The 22,574-nt window shown below is 44.6% G+C and overlaps 1 protein-coding gene across 2 annotated transcripts in view; it reads left to right on the top strand.

Moving 5' to 3' along the window:
* Window positions 1-3,364, top strand: part of LYRM4 (LYR motif containing 4) — a 159,597-nt gene extending 156,233 nt beyond the window's left edge. For both annotated transcript variants that reach the window (XR_010730404.1, XM_066268421.1), the window contains one exon: window positions 2,926-3,364. Coding sequence is in view for 1 of the 2 variants with exons in the window: in XM_066268421.1 (XP_066124518.1) it covers window positions 2,926-2,994 (69 nt within the window). In the remaining variant the exon portion in view is untranslated. The remainder of the gene's footprint in view (window positions 1-2,925) is intronic.
* The last annotated feature ends 19,210 nt before the right edge of the window (window positions 3,365-22,574 follow it).

Genomic DNA, 22,574 nt, shown 5'->3' with positions numbered 1-22,574 from the left:
TAATGATGTAAGGATTATAATACAAAGTTAATTAGTAAAAATTATTAAAATATTGTGAGTTTGTGTGCATCGACTCCTCATTGAGCACTTTCTCCTGTCTGGCAGAGCCCTAAGGCATGTCAAAGGCAGCCGAGGCTTTCTTCTGCTCTGTCTGTCACTGAGACTCAGACAGAGGAACTGGGACAGGCCAAATGGTGACAGTACAAGGCCAAGCCAGTGTCACATGGCTAGCACAGATATGTGTAATGAGTGTTTCCGAGAGGGTGGGAACCCAGGGAAGCTTCTACCACTGGCCCAAAGTGTGGGGGGCTTTTGCTTTGCAGACATTAGGTCTTTCCTGGCAGAACAAAGACATAGACGCTAAGGAGGGCGGCAACTGTCAAGCTATAAATCCCAGACTATGGGCCTAGACAGGTGAAAAGAATCTTTACGCCCCCTTGAAATCATTAACATTAAGATCTTACTTCATTCTTCCCTCTCCCCTTCAGTCAGCCATAAAAGTGTTCTATCTGAATGGAATTTTAAAAATTTATTGCATACTCTGTCAAACTGGACTGTAAATTTGAAGGTTTATTTTACATTTTCCAGAAGTTGAGTTTTGCATCACCCCCTTTTTCTTCATTCTGCATCTTCCTTTGGAGCCTTTCACATGGAGCTGACTGGGACTAGGTCACCCATATCACAGCTGCATTTCCTGCAAGTGATCATCTGTCCCCCAAAGGTCCCATCCTTCACTGATGGACTGTGAGAAACAAATGCTATGTTACAACTATGTTAGAGGGGGCTTATGTCAGGACCACAGCAGAAGGGCCACAGAGCAGGAGAGCCCTGTGTTCTCAATGTTGCCTGCCTATCCAAGAGGTGGCCGTCAGCACACATGGCGTGCACACCATGCCTCTGTAGAAGGAGGTGTGCTCATTCTGTGCCGAGCATGCAGGCCAGCCTTCACATGGTCCACCAAAGGGATGTCAGTTGGACAACTGAATGAACCTTTTTGAAAAGTTTTGTGAGATCTATTAGGAACATAGACATAAACATATTCATTCAGACCTGTTTACCCAATAATTCCATTTCTAGAAAACTTTTATAAGAAAAAGATCAGAGGTGCAATAAAAGATTTATACTTTTATAAATGATATAAATGAGAAAGTTGTGATACATCTTTACAACGGAATGTTATGCAGTTATTAAAAATATTCTTTCAAAGAACAGTTAATGATGTAAGGATTATAATACAAAGTTAATTAGTAAAAATTATTAAAATATTGTGAGTTTGTGTGCATGCACACTTACATTTTCAAAGAGATGGATACTGAGTGGGCCCCAATATACATGTGTGGTTACCTCAGATTCTAATAGATATGCTATTGCACCCTTTATTGAAGTTTTTGTGATTACTACAATGGTGTGACCGTGACATGAAGGTCATGTAAAGAAGTCAGCATTGGTCAGGGAGCAGGTAGAGGAGCAGCATTTTGGAGAAAACACTGGGCAGAGGTTAGAAGCACTGGCCAGATTCATATCTCTGCTCCTCTGCAGTTGACTTCTTTGAGCCTTCTTTCCCCGCTGAAAAATGTGGGCACTGATTCTTATGTCTACACCAGTTGGTCTTGGTCTTACTAGTGTTTGATTTCCCATTTTATATGTCAACCAAGCAATTCTCTGGCCTGCTCCTCTGTGCACTCCTGTCACCTGCTTAGTTCAAGCCAAAATCGTGTCTCACCTGCACTCTTGCTGAGTTCTTGCCTTCACACCAAGATAAAGTGATCTTTAACTACAAGTCTAAGCCCATCTTCCATTTTTAACATTTTAAAATTTTCCTCAGGATAAGTCAGCATCCATGATTTGGTCCCAGCCTATTCTTTACTCTCTGTCTTCTCTGCCCGTCCCCCTCCACACTTACTGCCCATGATGTCTTGGACATTCTTCCATAAGCCCGAATGCATCGTGTGCCTTCTCACCCACAGCCTCCGTGGGGGCCATGCCCTCTGCCTGGGATATACTTCTCACCCTCCCCTGGCTCCCACTTCTCAGCCTGCTGTACTCCTGAGGCCTTGCTAAGATCTGCCTCCTCAGAGAGGTCTTCCTGCTAAGTTCTGAGGGCAGGAACCATGTCTTCACATTGTGGAGTGCAGTACCTGGCACAGCAGCTCTTCACTGCCTATCTGCCCAAAGATGAAGGGCTGTTGGCTGCCCTTCCAGGCCTCCTAGATGATTTGATGGACTTTTCACCCAGCAGGTACTTATTCATTGTCCACAGCCTTTCTTTTGAAAGAAAGAATCCTGCCCTGTCTCTAGCTTCACTGCACAGCCACTGGCTTACTGGTACCTCCAGCTAGCTCCAATGTGCAAGGCATTATTAGCAAAAGCAAATCAGGTGACTACACTTTGCCCACAGTGCAGTTTCCAGAAGGGAAGAGCCCTGTGATGGCAGACAACATCTAAATGTTAGAAATGCTCTTTCTGAAGTGACCATCTGCTTCTCTCCCCCACCCACTTCCCCTTTTCCCTCTTCCCCTTCCACAGCCAGTGGCTCAGTTGGTTCGAGCATCGGCTCCAGGCGCTAAGGATAGCTTGGTTGGTCTGAGCATTGGCCCCAGGCGCTGAGGATAGCTCAGTTGGTCCAAGTGTCAGCCCCTGGCATTGAGTATAGCTTGATTGTTCCGAGTGTCAGCCCCAGGCACTGAGGATAGCTTGGTTGGTCTGAACATCGGCCTCAGGCACTGAGTATAGTTCAGATGATTTGAGCATTGGCCCCAGATAGGGGTTGCAGGTGGATCCCAGTCGGGGAACATGCAGGAGTCTGTCTCACTTTCTCCCCTTAAAAAAATGAAAGAGAGAGAAAAATGTTCTTTCTGACCTTTCACAGCTAATGGAATCCCATGGTTCTTGATTTGTGCCTTTTTTTTTTTTTTTTGCCTTCAGGTCCACATTGGCCAACTGTATTCAACTGACAAACTTATCATTGAGAGTCAAGAGAAGCCCAAGACCTAAAGACCACACTCAGCAGCCACCAGCAGCAACCATGGACCACCTTCAGCATCCATTCTGCACTTGGGATGGGGCTCCCAATAGACCATGAGTGGCCTCTTGCATCAGCTTAAAATAATAAGTAATAACCCCTTGCTCAGCCTGCCTTGTAGGAACTGATAAATTGAATAAGGTTTTCATTATTCTGCAGCCTTAGTGAAAAAAGAAGGCTGTCTCTCTGTTCAAATGAAGAGGTGGTGCTCACTCAGAATAATGCTGTGTATTATTGTGTCTCCTCTCCACCCCCCGTCTTTAGTAGCTCATCGCCACTTGTACTGAGCGTCTCCAGACTTTGGTTCTTAGTCCTCAGCAATAAACAGAATTGTCTCTCTGAGCTTGCTACACCAATACATTCATCCTGAATGCACTTGCATTTCCTGTTGCTGCAGGTCCTGCAGAGGGTACCGGAGGGACCAGGAGGGAGGCCTTAACCCTGAGCCGAGTCCTCCCTTTGCAAAAGCAAGTCCAGGCACTAGAGGAGATTTGGGGGACAGCATGGAGGAGGGCAGGGCTGAAGGGACAACCACAAGGAAGGCAGGTGGGTGGATACACACCTAGGGATGGGGCACTCCATACTTGGCTGCTCAGAGAGGTCTGAGAGTTGGCATCACCTAGGAACAGAATGCCCAGCCCATACCAAACCTTTTGAGTCAGAATGGTTCGTCTCACACTGGTGGTAATGCCCCGCACAGGAAGTTGGCAAGGCGCTGCATAGGCAATGCTTCCCAAAGTTGGCTCCATAGGTCCCCTCACTGAATCAGACTCTCCTGGAGATCCAGAGAGTTTTTAAAAAGAAATGCACCCCTGCCCTTGGATTCTGACTCAGTATAAGGTGAAGCACAATAATTTATGTGTACATTTTTAAGCTCTCCTAGTATTTTTAATGTTTATCCAGCTCATGAAACTGCTCTTTGGATATACTACAGGTTAAAAGAAAAAAACATTTGTATGGATTTATCCTTGGAAATCAACCTGTTCAAAACATGGGGAGTCAGTTACTTGACTTCTGGAGAATTTATGAAGGACCCAGACACTGAGTATTTTTTTGTTTCCCTTTGTAAACAGTACTAAGTAAATTTATTTCTTATGTGTATAGGTTTGAGACAGACTCCATAAATATTTACAGGTTCTAAAATAGTGGTGACCATGTCACTGACATACCGCTGAACTGCTCCTCCACCATCATTTTAATTCACATGAGTCAAGCATGGGTAGTCTGGGGCCATGTCCTCATGCTCATGTTGAAAGATAATGTCTGCCCATCTCATCTATGGATTGTAGGTGTTGTAACTGTGCATTGAGATGGATTCTATTTGTCAATAGAGCTTGTTACTTCAGAATGCTTTTGCCCATGGTTAATGTCTTACGTACCTGTGAGATGAAGCAGTTCTTAGTAGATCCTGGATCTGTGACCCCTTGAAACAGTCCACACAGAGACTCAGGGCTACAGTGTGAGAATAAACATTGAACAGATGGCCAATGTCAGTAATGTGGGACATGTTGTCTCCCCCTGCCCCTGACTCAGTGGGGTTGGTCTCCCAGCCCCCCGATGCGAGGCTCTGGGTCAGTTCCCACTCTGCATCAGTAAGGTTTATGGCCGTTCAGCAACAGCTTTATCCAACAATGGTGCTAGCTAACGGACATCACCTCTGATTTGTACTTAATTAAGCAGCTGCTACTTGGAAGCCTCTAAGTCTACATACAAACCTCTTTCCTACAAGTCTCTAATTTCTAGCAGGCTAACAACTCCGGAGGAGACTTTTTCCCCAGATTTTAGTCATGGAGACATTGGACCCAGCAAACTTGACTTGTTCTGCAGGCCTTTAACCACAGGTTGCTTTTATGTCAACTAAAGCACAGTAATGGGCTTAAACATGCCTGAAGCCTTAATAAGCAGAGCTGATTTTTGTAACTCAGATTAAAATTAACCATGCATTTAGAATCTGTGGGGAAAAGTGAATGAGAATTCAGTGACATAAAGCCATGAACAGAGGTCTTAATCTTCCCTCCAATTTCAGGTGCAGGTGTAGCAGGCGGAGCCTTGTTCTGAGTGTTTTCTAATTCAGAGGATCCCAAGCTGGTTTGAATAAAGTGACATTCCCATGGGACAATCACTTGTGTTTCTGTAGCCAAGCATTCCACTTGCTTGATTGACTAGCCCCCCCCCCCCCCACTGGGGCACCAGGGGTGAGAGGACTTGCGTTCAGCCTCACAGAACTCTGGAACATGCAATTGTTCTGAAGGTGGTATTGCGGCTGCAGTCTAGAGATTACTTTCCAGTGTCAACATTTAGCAAGTAAGAAAAATCCGCTATAAGTTGACTTCTCCTGTGACAAAAACCAGTAGGGAAGCAGGGCTATTTCGTAAACCTTCAGAATCAACATTTTATTGGTCTGACTATAACACTTTGCTACCTGGGAAACCCTAAATGGCCAAGGGCATGACTGTTTTCCTGGTGCCTGTTCTCTGGAGTGTGGAACTGAAAGGTCATCATGGAATTGACAGTTTGCTTTACATCTACTCTGCCGTGCCACCAAGTAGCAGACCTCTAATTCCTTCACCATAGTCACTCAGCATCTCTAGTCCCTGAATACAACAAAAATACTGCCTGGCATGCAGGAGCACAGTGGGTAGACTGGGATGAAGTCTACAAAGATGACAAAATGTCAGAGCTGACATATTGAAGTTTACCTAGTCTAACCCCCTAGTCTGCAGATGTGAAAACAAAGATCCTAAGCATCTCCAGATCATTTGCAAATCCAGGCTCTTTCCCCAACACCCATTTCCCTCATCTTTTAATTCATTCAGTGTTGACCGAGCCAGCTGATGCCAGGTGTCAGGGAGAGACCAGTGAACAAGACACAGCCTCTGCCTTCACAGAGCTTGCAGTCTAGCAGGAGGGTTAAATGAGAAAATGACAAGCCTAAGGAGTGTTACAAAGGGTGAAATACAGGAACCTAGGAACTGATGATGAGGCCCTGGCAGGCTGGCTCCATGAATAGAGCGTCTGCCCTGCATATGGAAGTCCCGGGTTCAATTCCCAGTCAGGGCACACAGGAGAAGCGACCATCTTTTTCTCCCCACCCCTCTCTCACCCTTCTCTCCCTCTTCCCCTCCCACAACCAGTGGCTCAGTTGATTTGAGCATCAGCCCCATAGCAAACCAAAGAGTATTAGGCAAACTGCCAGAACTGATCTCCTGTGTAGGGCCATTTCCACAAGTATCTTCAAAATGCAAGCACAGAGTGCAAGTGTTGTGTGTCTTAAGGACAAAGGGCTGCTAACTACTGGACCCATTAGGGTGAACATTTAGAACAAAACAGGACCAAAAAAAGAAAAGAAAATAGAATCAGCAGGACTTGGTGATTGATTGGATATGACTTGTGCAGTGGATATGAAGAGGAGTCCAGGTTTGAGGCCTGAGCAGACACTGGGCCACCAGCTAAGACAAGGCAGGAGGGGACACTGTCTAGCTTTCTCCTCTGGCCAAGTTCAAACTTCAAGTTCAAGCAGAAAAGCTAGTGTCTACAAATTAATCTGTTACTTCCAAAGGTTGAAAATATTATTTGTTTACTCATTTTACCAAAAAATTCCACTGAAATAAAGCAATCTGAAAACCCCTCAGAAAGAGGTTTTGCCCATACCTCTAAAAAACCGATCTCCCCTCTATAGGGAAAGCCTATAGATATGAACCATCAATGAGGACAGGAACAATAGTGGAAATTTTTCTATATTGAGCAAAAGGTGATCTGAAACTTTGAAGAAAACCATGAGGAAGGTTGGTTTACATACTCTAAGTTTCTTAGAGTGAAACTAAAGTGCACAGTAAGATATCAACAAGGGTATAGAAAGTCACATGTCATAGCACAGTGAGCTGCTTTCTTTGCTAAGTACCTGATGCAAACGAGTATTTGCTTTCTAGATTAAAGGCCATCTCAGGTACTGAGGCCAGGCCTACACAGAGCAGAAGTGAAGAAATGGTAAGCACTCAAAAAGCAGGAGATGAATGCGCTTCTAAACCAAGGCAACGTTCTCTTTGATTGGAAACTTCTGGATTTACCCACAGTCATGGGTGAGAAATTCCTTGATGAATATTCTCTGAACCCAGATGACCAAGTCTTTTTCTTTTTTTAATTTTTATTAATTTTACTTTATTGTGTAAAATGACCAAGTCTTGACTGAACACACCCAGATAGACTGCTTGAAGAACATTTTAAAGATTCAAACTGTTGGCCCTGGCTGGCTGGCTCAATGGCTAGAGCATCAGCCAGGTAATTAGACGTCTCAGGTTTGATCCCCGGTCAGGGCACACATGAGAAGCAACCATCTGCTTCTTATCCCTTCCCTCTCCCCCTTCTCACTCTCTTCCCTTCCCACAGCTAGTGGCTTGACTGGTTCAAGCATTGGCCCTGGGCACTGAGGATGGCTCATTGGTTCCAGCGTCAGCCCCAGGTGCTAAAAATAGCTCAGTTGATTCGAGCATCAGCCCAAAACAGGGGTTTCCAGGTAGATCCTGGTTGGGGCACATGTGGGAGTCTGTCTCACTTTCTCCTCTCCTCTCACTTAAAAAAAATTCTAATTGTTAAACTATGCTGGTGGCTTCATGACAATAACCCATTGTGTGATTCAGAAGTCACAGGAAACAATCACATTGTCTGTGTCATTCATATGGACACGTATCGAGGTCACACAGATTAAGGCAATGAAGCCCACGAAGATGTTCATTATACAAACAAATGGGACAACCAGCAAGAACCTGACATCATACCTAACCAGGTGAACAGATGCCTCGTCACTCATCTAGTATTTGCCAGTTATCACAACATAATCTGGACAAAAGCTGGAACTTGTCAGAGAAAGTAATGATTTATGAGCTAGCAGGCTTTTCTCTGACAGTCACCCAGCAGCTCCATGGACAGTAGCTCATCTTGCCTCTGAGGACAATAGCATCTTCATGTTCCGATCTTCCTGTGGCCCTAATTAGTACTTCAGGGAACCCTTCGTGATAATTGGTTGAAGTTTCATTTGGGGAGTAGAACAGATGCTCTTGCCTTTGCCCAACAGCAAAGTTTTAAGTCTAAAGAGCCTGAAGAGAGAACCCACGAGAACTCTTAGAAGTGAATGGACTGTGTTCTTTACCGAAGGGACCACTCATACTGAAATGGTGATAGCAAGCAAAGTTGGTGTCTTGTCTGGAAATTAGACCACAAGCAATGTTGACATCAGTAGAGCTGGAATCACACTTGTCCTCAGACTCCACATATCTGCTGACCAGTGTGACCACGTCAGGAAGCGTTCTGGCTACACCTTCCAGAGAAGCCCAACTTCCAGGGGTCTTTCAGCAGGAAAGCAAGGTGAACAGCTTCCTATAAATGATCTGCACCCTTTCCTACTAACATGATGAACTTTCTCAGGAAAATCAGTGATGCTAAAAACTGTTTTCTCTCATTAGCCAGAAAATTATTTTGAGGCATCACTTAAATGTCTGTTAAACATTGTTAAAACATTTTAGTAGCACTTCCTTACTAAATGAACTTATGTGATTTCATCTGTCTTGGATACAGACGGTTGAACAATATAACTGGTTCTAGGTTTGAAAGGAGTATTTCATGATGACATCAGATCATTTACAGCAAAATGGTGGGATCTTGATAACATCATACGGAGTGAAATAAGTAAATCAGAAAAAAACAAGAACTACATGATTCCATACATTGGTGGAATATAAAAACGAGACTAAGAGACATGGACAAGAGTGGTGGTTACCAGGGGTGGGGGGAGGGAGGACGCAGGAGGGAAGGAGGGAGAGAGTTAGGGGGAGGGGGAGGGGCACAGAGAAAACTAGATAGAGGGTGACGGAGGACAATCTGACTCTGGGTGAGGGGTATGCAACATAATTTTTTTTTTTTAATTTTATTTATTCATTTTTTAGAGATGAGAGAGAGAGACAGAGAAGGGGGGAGGAGCTGGAAGCATCAACTCCCATATGTGCCTTGACCAAGCAAGCCCAGGGTTTCGAACCGGCGACCTCAGCATTTCCAGGTCGACGCTTTATCCACTGCGCCACCACAGGTCAGGCCATGTATGCAACATAATTTAATGACAAGATAACCTAGACATGTTTTCTTTGAATATATGTACCCTGAACTATTAATGTCATCCCATTAACATTAATAAAAATTTATTAAAAAAAAAAAAAAAAAAAAAGAAAGGAGTATTTCATGTAGATGCAATAGGTGCTCTACACAGCACTTGTAAGATAGTGACCAAGGACCACAGTGTCACGTAATGCTAAGTATCTTGTGAAGATTTGCCAGATATACTCTTCCACTCATGCTTCAAACATGCAACATTTAGGATAATTTGCCAAAATTTAGCATGTGTTTACCGCAAAAACACAGCCTTACACTTCCTTATAACACTATAAATAGAAGCTTGTTCAGAGGGGGAAACAAGATATTGGTAACTGAGATTACAAAAAAAGAAAGCATTTTTTTTTTAAGTTGAGAGAGGCCCTGGCCTGTTGGCTCAGTGGTAGAGTGTCGACCCAGCATGTGGATGTTCCAGGTTCGATTCCTGGTCAGGGCTCACAGGCAATGTGTCCATCTGCTTCTCCACCCTTCTCCCTCTCGCCTCTCTCTCTCTCTCTCTCTCTCTCTCTCTCTCTCTCTCTCTCCTGCAGCCATGGCTCAATTGGAGCTAGTTGGCCCTGGGTGCTGAACCCAGGGGCAGATGATTCTATGGCCTCTGCCTAAGGCACTAAGAAGAACTTAGTTGCTGAGTAACAGAGCAATGCCCCAGATGGACAGAGCATCGCCCCCTAGTGGGTTTGCTGTGTGGATCCTGCTCAGGGCACATGAGAGAATCTGTCTCTGCCTCCCCTCCTCTCACTGAATAAAAAAAAAAAAGTTGAGAGACAGGAATATAGTGTGATGAGAGGAATGCGGATAGTGGGAACAAACCAGCATGGGACAGCTTGAGACCTAGGGATGCCATCATCTATGCCATTATGTATGCTCTAGCTGAGCCACTAATTGCTGTCATCTAGTCCCATCAACCTTTGCTCCTTCTGGGCAGATCCCAGGATCTATAATGACCTTTCTAGTTCTAAAAGCCAGAAGTTCCAGTTAAGCCAAAAGAAAAGAAACCATTCTCGAGACCCTCTATTAGTTTTTGGACTAGTTAGCAGGATATCTTTAGGACCAGCCCTGGCATTGGGTCTTGTCTTGTGTGGAGGTTTGGTGCTATTTTAGGTGGACCAGAGCTATCAGCCCAGCCTGAAGTTCATAAGAGCCCACATCTGGGACTCCAGCTAAGCCAGCTGACCCCTGTGCCAAGGCACAGGGGACCCCTGGGGGCCCTTGCCCCTTTGGAATCCTCAACAGCCTCTGGTCCAGGGTCTGACCTAACAAGTGTGCTTCTAATTTTTTCTGAACTGAAAACTTTTTTTCTTCCTGGTTCTGCTGGCTTCTGAAATTCCTAAAGCAGAGTTGGACTCTCCTGAAAAAGAAAAGGGATGTCTATCTCTTGTCTACCAGCAACAACTTTCCCCTTACATGTCTTCCCAACAGGCACGTGGTTAAGAGTTCTGAATGTACTCAGAGAAGAGAAAACAGTCTTGGCTGGAGGCATATTGTGGGGCAGCATGAGACAGGGATCCCTGTCCCTGAGAATCTAGTTTCATTGTTGGAAAACCAGCTAAAAATGTGTTAAACAACTAGAAAATGAGCCTGACCAGGTGGTGGCGTAGTGGATGGAGCATCGGACTAAGATGCGGAGGACCCAGGTTCGAGACCCCGAGGTCGCCAGCTTGAGCGCGGGCTCATCTGGTTTGAGCAAGGCTCACCAGCTTGAGCCCAAGGTCGCTGGTTCGAGCAAGGGGTCACTCGGTCTGCTGTAGCCCCCCCCCCCCCGCCCCCGGTCAAGGCACATATGAGAAATCAATCAATGAACAACTAAGAAGCTGCAATGAAGAATTGATGTTTCTCATTTCTCTCCCTTCCTGTCTATCTGTCCTTAACTGTCCCTCTCTCTGACTCTCTTTGTCTCTGCCAAAAAAGAAAATTAGAAAATGATCAAATGCTGAACCAGCCAAGAGAGCCTGAGAACAGCATGGCTTCAGAGAAACTCACAAAGATCCTTGGGTCTGAGTAAGCCTCAGAGGCGAAGTCAAGTGTTAGGTAAGGAGACAGACAGCTTACCTGTGGGAGGGCTGTGGGAGGCACACACCAAAGCAGGGGGTAAACCTCAGTTCCCTAGAGCTTCCTGTTGGGAAAACAAGGACAGGTCTATTGGTAGCCCAAGCTATAGACAGCCCCAAAAGCCTTCATCTTCCAGCTCTGCCTACCTGACGGTGAGATCTTGGCCTATTTGCTTCTCTAAACTTCTGTTTCCTCATTTATGAAAAGGTGGACTAACATACCTGCCTTACAGAGTAGCCATAAGGATTGTAAATGCATAACACACACAAAGATCTTCTACCATGTTTGATATAGAGTAAACAAGCCATAACCATTAGTTCCGTTATCATTCACTTAGAAACTGTGTAAGACTCTTTAGGGATGGAAAAAATGCAAGTGTCAATTCTTTCCTTAATTACAGTACATTTAACACTCTATTTAAGACAGTGGACCCCAACCCCCAGGCTGCGGACTGGTACCGGTCCGTGGGCCATTTGGTATCGGTCCACAGAGAAAGAATAAATACCTTACATTATTTCCATTTTATTTATATTTAAGTCTGAATAATGTTTTATTTTTAAAAAATGACCATCCGGCTAAGACTCACTCTTGATGCTTGTCTTGTAAGTTCGACAATTATATTTTTAAATACCACAGTTTTTATGCCAGTCGCATAATTTTATTTTGTGCATTTATCTGTCCCACCCTAAAGGCCGGATCGTGAAAATATTTTCTGACATTAAACTGATCCGTAGCCTAAAAGAGGCTGGGGACCAGTGATTTAAGACACAACTATAAACAGCTTTTGAAAGTTTAAGGGAAGAAGTTACCTAGCAGAGGCACAGGTAAAATAGGGTTAGAAGGGGAAGGGGTAATGTACGGAGGAGGAGAAATTACTTCTGCCTGAGCCATAAACTCTCCGTTTTATTGTTGGGAAAGGTGGTATGCAGTAGACTGACTGGGTAGTGACACAAAAAATGCCCATGAGTGGACAGCCCACCAGGAAACTGTTGGGGTAACTTAGACGCAAGAGAGCCAAGGCCATACAAATTGGATGTAGACAAAATACAATCTAAATGAGACTTGAGAGAGTAGATATGCAGAAAAAAGAATGGCGGTAAAGCAAAGATGACAGGAATACTTTGATCCTGAGAGACTAGCAGAATGGGGTTGCCCCTTGCTAAAATAAGAAGATGTAGGCCAACATCACATTTTCGTGGATGCAAACAAATACTCATCTACGTACACTGCATTGCTGTGTCTGCATTTTGTGCACACACGTGTTTGTGTATGTGTGTGTGTGGGGGGGGGGTTGTTGTAGAGATGCTGGGATACCTGCCTATCTCAAGAGCCTTTTTTGCTCCCTCAGGCCTCAGGAGCTCTTGACCATTGTGCATGATACTCCTTCCCCCACTTCCAGCCACAGGTAATGGAACAGAGATGGACACCCAACCCAAACAGACTCAAATTTTTTTCTCTTAGGAATGTAGAACTGGGAGTGAGAGCTCTAGTTCTATCTGCTCATTCTTTCCTGAGTACACTGAGAACTAGTTCTATCTGAGCTGTTTCTGGAACTCATGTGACATGGACTGGGGTGGTACACAACAGCCATCTACCATCTGTCACATAGACAGCGAAGAGGTGAGATCCCATCTGCAGGGAGAGAAAACTGCAGAACATAGCAGACGAGAGGCAGAGAGTCCCTCCCAGTTCCAATAGTGTCACAATTCTTGGCTTCCAGGCCCTGGAAAGGCCCAGCTGCCCTTAGAACCCACACCTTCCCCAGTATCCATCAAAGCAACTGGCCTGTTTGCTCAAGCTAGGTTGAGTTAGTTTCTGTAACTTAGTTTGGAACATTGAACAATGCTGTGTTTTATGAAAATAGGGGGCCAAGCTGAGGCCTTGCAGAAACTTAGTTCACATTGTTTGATATGTAAGTTCCTCAGTGAAAAGGAGACCTAGTCCCACTGTCAGTCCCTCAGAGGAAATGAGTAACTGGAACTTTGATTACAGGACCTAGGTAGGGGGAGAGAGAGATTGAGCTCTTACCAGATACTATGAGGTCTAGATGTCTTGCACCCTCATGAGAGACCAAGGAGGAAAGGAGGAACCCAGCAAAACCTCCTTTCTTCCCTATGGATGAACTGCAGACCCACTGTCTTCTCTGTGTTTGTATTGGTTGTAACTTCATATAGTTAAGAACAATGGATCTGGGATTGACTGTTCAGGGTTCAAATCCAAGCTCAGTCTCTTTCTCACTGGGCACATTACTCAACCTCTCTGAGACTCAATTTCTTCAGCTATAAAGCAAAAGCAACACCTAATCTCACAGCATTGTGTTGGAGCTTCTAAGGGAGGACATTTAATAGCACCCAAACTCTTCCCAACCCAAGTATTGTACCATTTAGGAAATAAGAAAAATGAGGGCGCCTGATCAGGTAGTGGCACAGTGGGTAGAACATCAGATTGAGAGGCAGAGGATCCAGATTCAAACCCCAAGGTCACCAGCTTGAGTGCGAGCTTATCCAGCTTGAGTGTGGGGTCTCTGGCTTGAGAGTGGCATCATAGACATGACTCCATGGTCACTGGCTTGAAGCCCAAGGTTACTGGCTTGAGCCCAAGGTCCCTGGCTTGTGCAAGGGGTGACTTGCTTTGCTGTAGCCACCTGGTAAAGGCACATATGAGAAAGCAATCAATGAACAACTAAAGGTGCCACAATGAAGAACTGATGCTTCTCATCTCTCTCCCATCCTATCTGTCTCTGTCTCTTTCTCTCTCTCTTTGTCTCTGTCACAAAAAAGAAGAAAAAGAAAAAAAAATGAGGGTCAGTAGAGACAGATGTCATCTTTAAAGTCAGTGTAGGCTACTCACAACACTGCCACTTGTGAGCGTCAAATGGGTTAAAGTCCATACTTGGTGGAAACCCTCCACACCAGGGCAATATGAGTCTGTAGTGCCCAGGCAGTGACCTCCAACTAGTGTGACAGGAGAACCCCCTCAGAACCTGTAAGAGATGAACTCCCCCGCCAAGGGCTGCCCCTCCCAGGTCACTGTGGGCAGCCATGAGGAGTAGGGTAAGATACCACAAGTGTGAGAGAAATCCCTCCAAGCAGTTAGGAGTAGAGACAAAGTGCCTCCCACCCCATCCCCCAGTGATAGTTGTTCAAATTGAATGAAGTAATCCAGGCACGCGGCATGCCATGCTGAGTGTTAAACCAAATAAAAATCAGCCATTCTTCTTAGCAACAGAGAGACATAATTGACAAGTTAGGATACAAGGGTTCTGCCCACCACAGCGCTCAGTGGGTGCCTCACTCAGGGAAATGTGAGTGGGACACATGGCTCTGTAGCTTCCTCTCCACTGTCCACCCTGCCCCAGAGGGGATGTGAAGATCTCCACTTGTGGGCTGGGACTTCTGAATGCGTTGTTTCTAGTCTTTGACTATTACACACCATGCTGCTATAAACATTCTCGTACATGTCTGTGGATACCCATAAACACACACTTCTGTGCATATGTAGAATTTCTGATCAGGGTGCTATATGTATAGTCATCTTCAGTAGAAACTGCCAAACAGGTTTGCAATGTGATGGTCCCACTCCTTGAAAGTCTTTAGACATACTTGTGTGTAAGAACAGGATTGGTGTAAAGGGTTAGGTGGCCCAGGCTCGAGCCTGAGAAGCAGCTCTCTGCCATGCGAGGCAGCAGCCTTTGTTCAAAGACAGCCCTCCACCCTCCACCATGAGGGAGGCTCACCAAGGGAAACAGAAGCAGAGCCACAGAGCCTACTGGCCCTATCCTAGCAGAGACTGTTTGGGTACCAATCCCAAGGACTCTGAGGGTCAGATTGAATGAGGAAAATGGCATTTTCTACATGTGTGGAGCTGGGTGGGGTTTGGAGAAGAAAGGAAGGTGGAGGGCTGAATGTAGAGAATGTGCCCATGAAGGTAGATTTGGGGTTGTCCACATAGAGGTTTGACTGTACCAAATGCAAGCGCCATAAGAGTCATACCCCTGGCACATCCTAACCCCCACAGATTCCAATGCTGTGGCCATGCCTACTGCACGGAAGGAGCTCCAGGCCACTTGCTGGACAAATGAATAGATTTCCAACAAAGTGACTGAGGAAACGCCAGCCACTGCAGAGAGTGTAAAAAGAATTGGACATGGTTTGATAAAAGAGCAGAGAGTTAAAGTTTTTTTGGAGTACAGATAATGGACAGGAGAATCAGCCTTAAGAGAGACTGACAAGAAGCAGCTTGCAGGGGGAGGTCAGTCAGGAGAGGGCAGTCACATTCACAAAAATGGATGTTCTATGATACCAAACAGCAGTCAACAAACAGGAGGCCCTCCGATAGTTTCTCGATAGGGTGGATAGTTTTTGCAGAAGCTATTTCAAGGAAATGTAACAGCTGTGAGTCATATAAACATATATATGGTATACCCTTACGTCCTAAAAAACATGTATATAAAACACACGTCCCATCATAGCTACACAGGCAATAAGTAGCATGTCCGCTGTCCAGGTAACAACAATTTGTCTGGTTGGTATACTGGGGCCAGTGTAATTTTCCCCCCAAATTGGAAGATTTGTTTATTCTTCATACATTCTAATGAAGTCAGACACCATTTATCCTCAGATTAGAATCAGTAGAAACCAGCTGGCAGAGGACAGAGGGAAAAGATAAAGAGAACTAAGGATGCCAACACTTCTCAGCTAAACTCCCTCTGCGTCTACAGCGATCTGGTTAGGCAGCCTTACTGTCCCCAAATGTAAAAGCATGTACTCGCCAGGCAAGGGGGCTTGGCTGAAAGCACACAGACACCAGGGCCAAGCAGGTGTCAACAGCAGGCCTGGCCCTGGCACCTGTGTGCATACCTATATCATGCCATCTGCCCTGGCAGCCTCTTCACCAGCACAGCACCAACAATGCTTAAGTTTAGACACTTCTCAAAAGTAGGTTTTCTTTTAAAAAAAAAAAGTTTAATTTAATTTTAGGATTATTACAACTTTTTATTTTGAGATGGTTTGCAACTCACAAGAAATTGCAGAAATAGCACATAAAATTTTTATGTATCCTTCCCACAGACTTACCCAATGATGATATCTCTCCATAACCTTAGGAAATTGTCAAAGCCAGGAAATCCATGTTGATACAAGACTGTTAATTCAGGGTTTTCAACCTCAGCACTGAGTGTGTTTTTGTTTTGTTTTGTTTTGTTTAGAGAGAGAGAAAAAATCAGATAGGAATAAACAGGAATGGAGAGAGATGAGAGGCATCAACTCATCAACAAATAATTGCATCACCTTAGTTGTTCATTTATTGCTTTCTCATATGTACCTTGACTGGGAGGAAGGGGGCTCCAGCTGAGCCAGGGACCATGGTTTCGTGTCTGTGATCCCATGCTCAAGCCAGATGAGCCTGCACTCAAGCCGGCAACCTCGGGATTTCCAACCTGGGTCCTCAGCATCCCAGGCCGACGCTCTATCCACTGCACCACTACCTGGTCAAACAGCACTGAGGTTTTAGGCCAGACAATTCTCTGCCCTGGGGGCTGTCCTATGTACTGTAAGATTTTAGCAACATCCAATGGATGCCACTAGTGTGACTACCAAAGATATTTCCAGATCAGTCATCGCTTTTAAATGACCAAATTGCAATCATCACCATTTTTTAAGATATAAATAAATTACTAGTGTTCCTATCTTAATACTTTAAAAACCATGTCTCCTGGCCCTGGCCGGTTGGCTCAGCGGTAGAGCGTTGGCCTGGCGTGTGGGGGACCCGGGTTCAATTCCTGGCCAGGGCACACAGGAGAAGCGCCCATTTGCTTCTCCACCCCCCCCCTTCCTCTCTGTCTCTCTCTTCCCCTCCCGCAGCCAAGGCTCCATTGGAGCAAAGATGACCCAGGCGCTGGGGATGGCTCCTTGGCCTCTGCCCCAGGTGCTAGCATGGCTCTGGTCTCGGCAGAGCGACGCCCCGGAGGGGCAGAGCATCGCCCCTTGGTGGGCATGCCAGGTGGATCCCAGTCGGGCGCATGCGGAAGTCTGTCTGACTGTCTCTCCCCGTTTCCAGCTTCTCGGGAAAAAACAAAACAAAACCATGTCTCCTACCACCTCTTCACATACTTTCTCTCCTCTTCTGTTACATTTTCATTCTCCAGCATGTATTATTACACACAAAGTGAATCCTGAGGGTATTGTCTTGAAGGTTAAAGAAAGCTTTCTACTTTTTCCCTGAGTTTTAGAAAAAAGATAACATGCTTTTTTTTTTTTTTGAAGAGTTCACTGACACATAGGTCTGTGAACCTGCTCCCAGAAATGGATTTGTTTATGTGAAAACCTATTTCTTAGATTAGACTATGTCAACATAAACCCTGGAAATACAGCAAAGCCTCACACAGGAAGCACTAATGCTGGTCTCTGTGGAACTCTGGGTCACAGGGATGTCTTATCTTCTCCTGAATGTTTGGTTTCCCAGAGAGATCATTATGTGACTGCTCCCCCTTGACTCCTCTGTGTCCTTCATAACCCCCCAACCCTTTCTTACTACATGTGCCTCTGAAACAATTCACCTTCACTGGGTCAAGGACCTTAATTTCTTTGTCACTAGAGTCCATTTAGAATTTGGAAAGAGAGCCACAATGAAAAATCCATGAAAACCAGAAACAAGGCATGGTTGATTTAAGGTCTGGGATTTCAGCCCTGGCTGGTTGGCTCAGTGGATAGAGCATCAGCCCGGTGTATAGATGTCCCAGGTTCGAGTCCTGGTCAGGAAGAGAAGCAATCATCTGCTTCTCTCCCTTCCTCTCCCCCTTCTCTCCCTCTTCCCCTCTTACAGTCAATGGCTCAGTTGGTTCAAGCATCAGCCCTGTCAGCCCCGGGTGCTGAGGACAGCTCGGTTGATTCCAGCATCGGCCCTAGACAGGGTTGCTGGTCAGAGCATATGCGGTAGTCTGTCTCACTATCTCCCCTCCTCTCACTTAAAAAAATAAAAGATTTTTTTAAATTTAAATTATAAAAAATATGAGTTTGGTATCTCTGTTATATTTTCTAGAATTAAATGGAAAAAAAGATTTTGGCCAAATATGAATATGAATATGCTGACCTTTGGTTTTTCTTTTTTCCTCATCATGTGATTACTTGAAAGAAAAAGAAAGAAAGAAAGAAAGAAAGAAAGAAAGAAAGAAAGAAAGAAAGAAAGAAAGAAAGAGGGAGGGAGGGAGGGAGGGAGGGAGGGAGGGAGGGAGGAAGGAAGGAAGGAAGGAAGGAAGGAAGGAAGGAAGGAAGGAAGGAAGGAAGGAAGGAAGGAAGGAAGGAGTCAGAAGTCAAGCCTGGAAAAATAAAGTAACAAATTGCTTTACATTCTTTATTCAAATTAGAACATTAGAATGTCGAATTCAGCTATTGTTTGTTTGTTTATTTAACACACATAGAAAAATACCATACAACAGAGCAGCAGACAGAAAGGTTTCTTTTTAATCCTCAGAATTGAAAAGACATTTGCAAACCACAAAGATATAACTATCCTTTTGGGTTTTGATACAGTAGTTTTCAGATTAAATAAACACTTCCAAAGCTCACATTCATAGAAATGTATTACTCATCACAAACTTCCCACTGGGCATGTTTCTCAAGCAAATCTTAAAAACGGAGGTTAATGAGCTTATTTCCTCACATTATTATAAGGAACTGTGTAAATGTGGTCATATAAAATGTACTTGCTGCTGTGGTCCGGCAGATCGAGGAGCCCTGAGCCCCCTGGTTTCACTAAGGAGGCAGATACTGTGTGACAATAGCTGATGGTCATCTCCCCTCTGGCTCTGACAGCCACGCCCACCGGAGTCAGGGCTGGGGGCCTCATCAGCTTCCTTTGGCAAGTCAGAATCCTCCATAGCGGTGTCCCTGGAAAGCTCAGGGATTCAAGACACACGCCTGGTTAGGCTCTGTTTTACAGTCAGACCCTGGAGAAATGACTTAGACACTGCAGTGACCTTACAGCGGCAGCAGATCTTCACAGCATTGGGCTGTGGGCCAACCCAAACTCCATCATCACTCACAAGGAGCCACTGCCCATAAGATGGGTCTCCCTGCCCTACAATCCCAAACCTCTGCTGTCACATAATGCATCACTTACCACACCTGTCCATCACTGCCTCTTATACCTGTGCCTATAGAGACTGTTACTAAACCATTTGAGAAACTATTGGCTGTAATGCATTTATCTGGATAGGAAGATTCCATTTGTAAGATCTGAACTAACTAGATGTTGTCTTCAACCTCACCACAGCTGTTAGCACACTTCTGCCCAGGCCAGAGTCTGCAGGGATTGGAGGAGGACACATCACTGGAAGCAGGCGTTTCATGCAGGGCGATGCCTTTACTACCCATTTTAAAGATGTTGTTTTCTCTGCCAAAAAAAATAGTCTCTCAGGGCACATTGCACCAATACATAAATTTATTTTTAATAACTTTCTGGCAAACATCTAAGTCCAAAATAACTTGGGATCTAGAAATAGAAGCAGATGTCAGTGGCTAGTAGGCAAAGGTGGGGGATTCACAGAGCTTTCTAAATATATACTGTTTTTGTTTGGGTTTATTTTGCAAAAGAACACATTATGTATTTCATTGTTAAGCACTTGTGTGTAATTTAATATCCATTTATAGCTGCAATTATGCACTTAATATAAATTTATAGATATCCCAGAGACCTTCAAACTCAATTAGATTTATAAACTCACAAGTCTAATGCAACAAATAGACCTCACTAATCTTGCAAGCCTGCATGTCATTATGACATGGGTGACATGACACATAGGCTTTGAGATGTTCTGGCTAAAAAAGGTAATATCAAAAGAAACATTCCTGAAGTCTGTGCATAAAGACACAACTTCCCCTTAACCAAACTGAAAGGAACATACAGATAGAATGCTGTGGACTAAAGTGGTTCTGAACAGAAACTCATGTTTTTTTAATCATCTAAAAATTAAGAAAAAAACTAACTCTTTCTGAGAAATAGTAACCTCTTTCACCTACTTAGGGTATTCAAAGATGCCACTTCAACTGCATCACAACAGCCTCTTAAGACAAGGGTTCTTTCCTCAGAGATGACAAGACCCGAGCTGTTGGGACCACAGTCCAGGCAACACTACAAGGCAGCCCCTTTAAAGACTGTTAGTTTCCCGTGGCCATAAACTTCTAATCTGCTGGAATGGATTCCTGAATACAGCATGAGCATTGCTATTTGCAGGAAACTCTTCTGCCAGATGTGCTCATTGATTTTTCAACTTGAAGATGCAATGTTTTGAGCTTAGTTCCCAAAATCCACCTGCTCAATCTTCATTCAATTCAGATTTTCAGACCAAATTTCTCATTTCAAGACACATTAGGATGCTGTTGACTCTCCTGAGGAAATAACTTCAGAGAACCAGTTTCAAAGGATCTGAGCAATGCCAAAAATATGAATGGGATGAGTAGATATAATCATGGAGAAAATATATGGCTCTAATTTCTTTAATTATCTGTAAGTTATTCTAAAGTATATTTGCTTTCCAGAGATGTTGGTAGCTTTCCCGGTTGAACTGTCTCTGAACTCCTGATTTAAATAGATTTCTATTCTTCTGTTGGATTCTGTAGGCAAATCTCACCAGCACATCTGAAAAGTAAGCCCTTGATCTTTGCCATCTCAAAAAAATCTACATTCAGCTGAAATGCGACTGTTCTTTTCTTGCCAAAATTTGTCTGCTTGTCTGCTCACAGACGGTCGAGGGCAAAGAACCAAACTTCACAAAATGCAAATGCAAAGTCAACCAAAAAGATTCAAAGGAGTTCAAGTTTTAATAGCTTAATGTATAGTATTTAGCAGTCCGACAACTGGCCCTTGGAGAACTAAAAAAGCATTTAGGGCTATATTGTGATAGTCTCCCCAATCAGTGAAAGGTAGTCTATAGAAAAACAAGAAAACATTGCAGGTCACCTAGCAGAATGTGTCTATTGTGTAGTCCAGAAGAGAAACCTGGATCAGCTTCTCACTGTGGGCTTCCAGGCATAGGCCTGCTTATCTACAAGATAGCCACTTATCATGTCTGTAAGAGGAAAGGTGAATCATTGGGCTGAGCCTAGGTTGTTAGGTTCCACCCTGCTCCCAACCCCTTGACCTTGTGATTACAAAGCGCACATCCCTGACCCCTGGAGATTATCTAGGTCCTGGCATCATGGTAATTGGCTGGGGAAAAGCTGGACTGCAGAAAGCTCACTGTCAAGGTTGCTTGTGTACATTTACACAATGGGATACTACACAGCTATAAAAAAAAAAAGGAAATCTTACCTTTTGTGACAGCATGGATAGATGTGGAGACCATTATGCTAAGTGAAAAAAGCCAGTCAGAGAAAGACAAGCACCATATGATTTCACTCATATGAACTAACAAGCAAAATAGAAACAAACTCATACGTAGAGAGCAGGCTGGCAGCTCTCAGTTGGGGGGCGGGACTCGGAAAGGGAGGTGGAGGGATAGAGCAAAAAAGGACCAAAGGAAAAAACTTCATGGACACGGACAATGGTGTGGAGATCGCTGGAATGGGCTTGATGGAGTGGCGGAGAATATAGGGATAATAAATGGCGACGGACAGAAACTCGACCTGGGGTGGTGGTGATGGTGGTGGTAAACACCAAATACGGTGTGCAGAGACGTGTTATAGAATTTGGCATCTGAAACCTGTATAATTAGATTAACCAGTGTCACCTCCAATAAATTCAATTAAAAAATAATAAAAGAGGAAAACAAAAACAAAATGAGAGCAGGTGTCTGCTTCGCTGTGTGCTAACATGTGTGTATGCGGTCAAAAACCACAGTATCCAAGCAAGCCCCACCCTGATTGGGGCCAATGTGTGGGCAGAGCAAGTTGGGCGTGCTCAGGGAGAAGCCCACTGCCTGACAAGAGGATGTTCCCCTGCCCCTAGGGCCAATCTTGTCCCACTTCGAGGGCAGCAGGAAGGCTGCTGCTCGTGGACCGAGATGCCTCAGTGTCCCCAAAGCTGGGTGGGCTCCCAGTGTCCTTCTCCCACTCCCTATGGTAGGATCCTGGCCTTTCTAGTTGGATCTTGGAACCAGCTAGCAACTATGATTCATAAACCTGTGCTGTGAGGGAACACTTGTTTCATATGTCACTCAGCTAAAGAGGTCTCTCCCACTAAATGCAGAGCTGAGCCAAACACTAACCGCTGCGTTTTGCAGTAGAGAAATTAAAGCAGTTTATTGGTAGGGCACCAAACCAGGAGAACCAGCACTCAAAATCCAAACTCTCAAGATAATTTTTAATCAAGGGTTTTTAAAGGCAGAGATTGGGGGTTAGGGGTTAGG

Source organism: Saccopteryx bilineata, chromosome 3 (assembly GCF_036850765.1).
Source record: "Saccopteryx bilineata isolate mSacBil1 chromosome 3, mSacBil1_pri_phased_curated, whole genome shotgun sequence".
Lineage (NCBI taxonomy): Eukaryota > Metazoa > Chordata > Mammalia > Chiroptera > Emballonuridae > Saccopteryx > Saccopteryx bilineata.
Note: the sequence above shows the minus strand (reverse complement) of the source record. Positions and strands in the feature narration are given on the sequence as shown.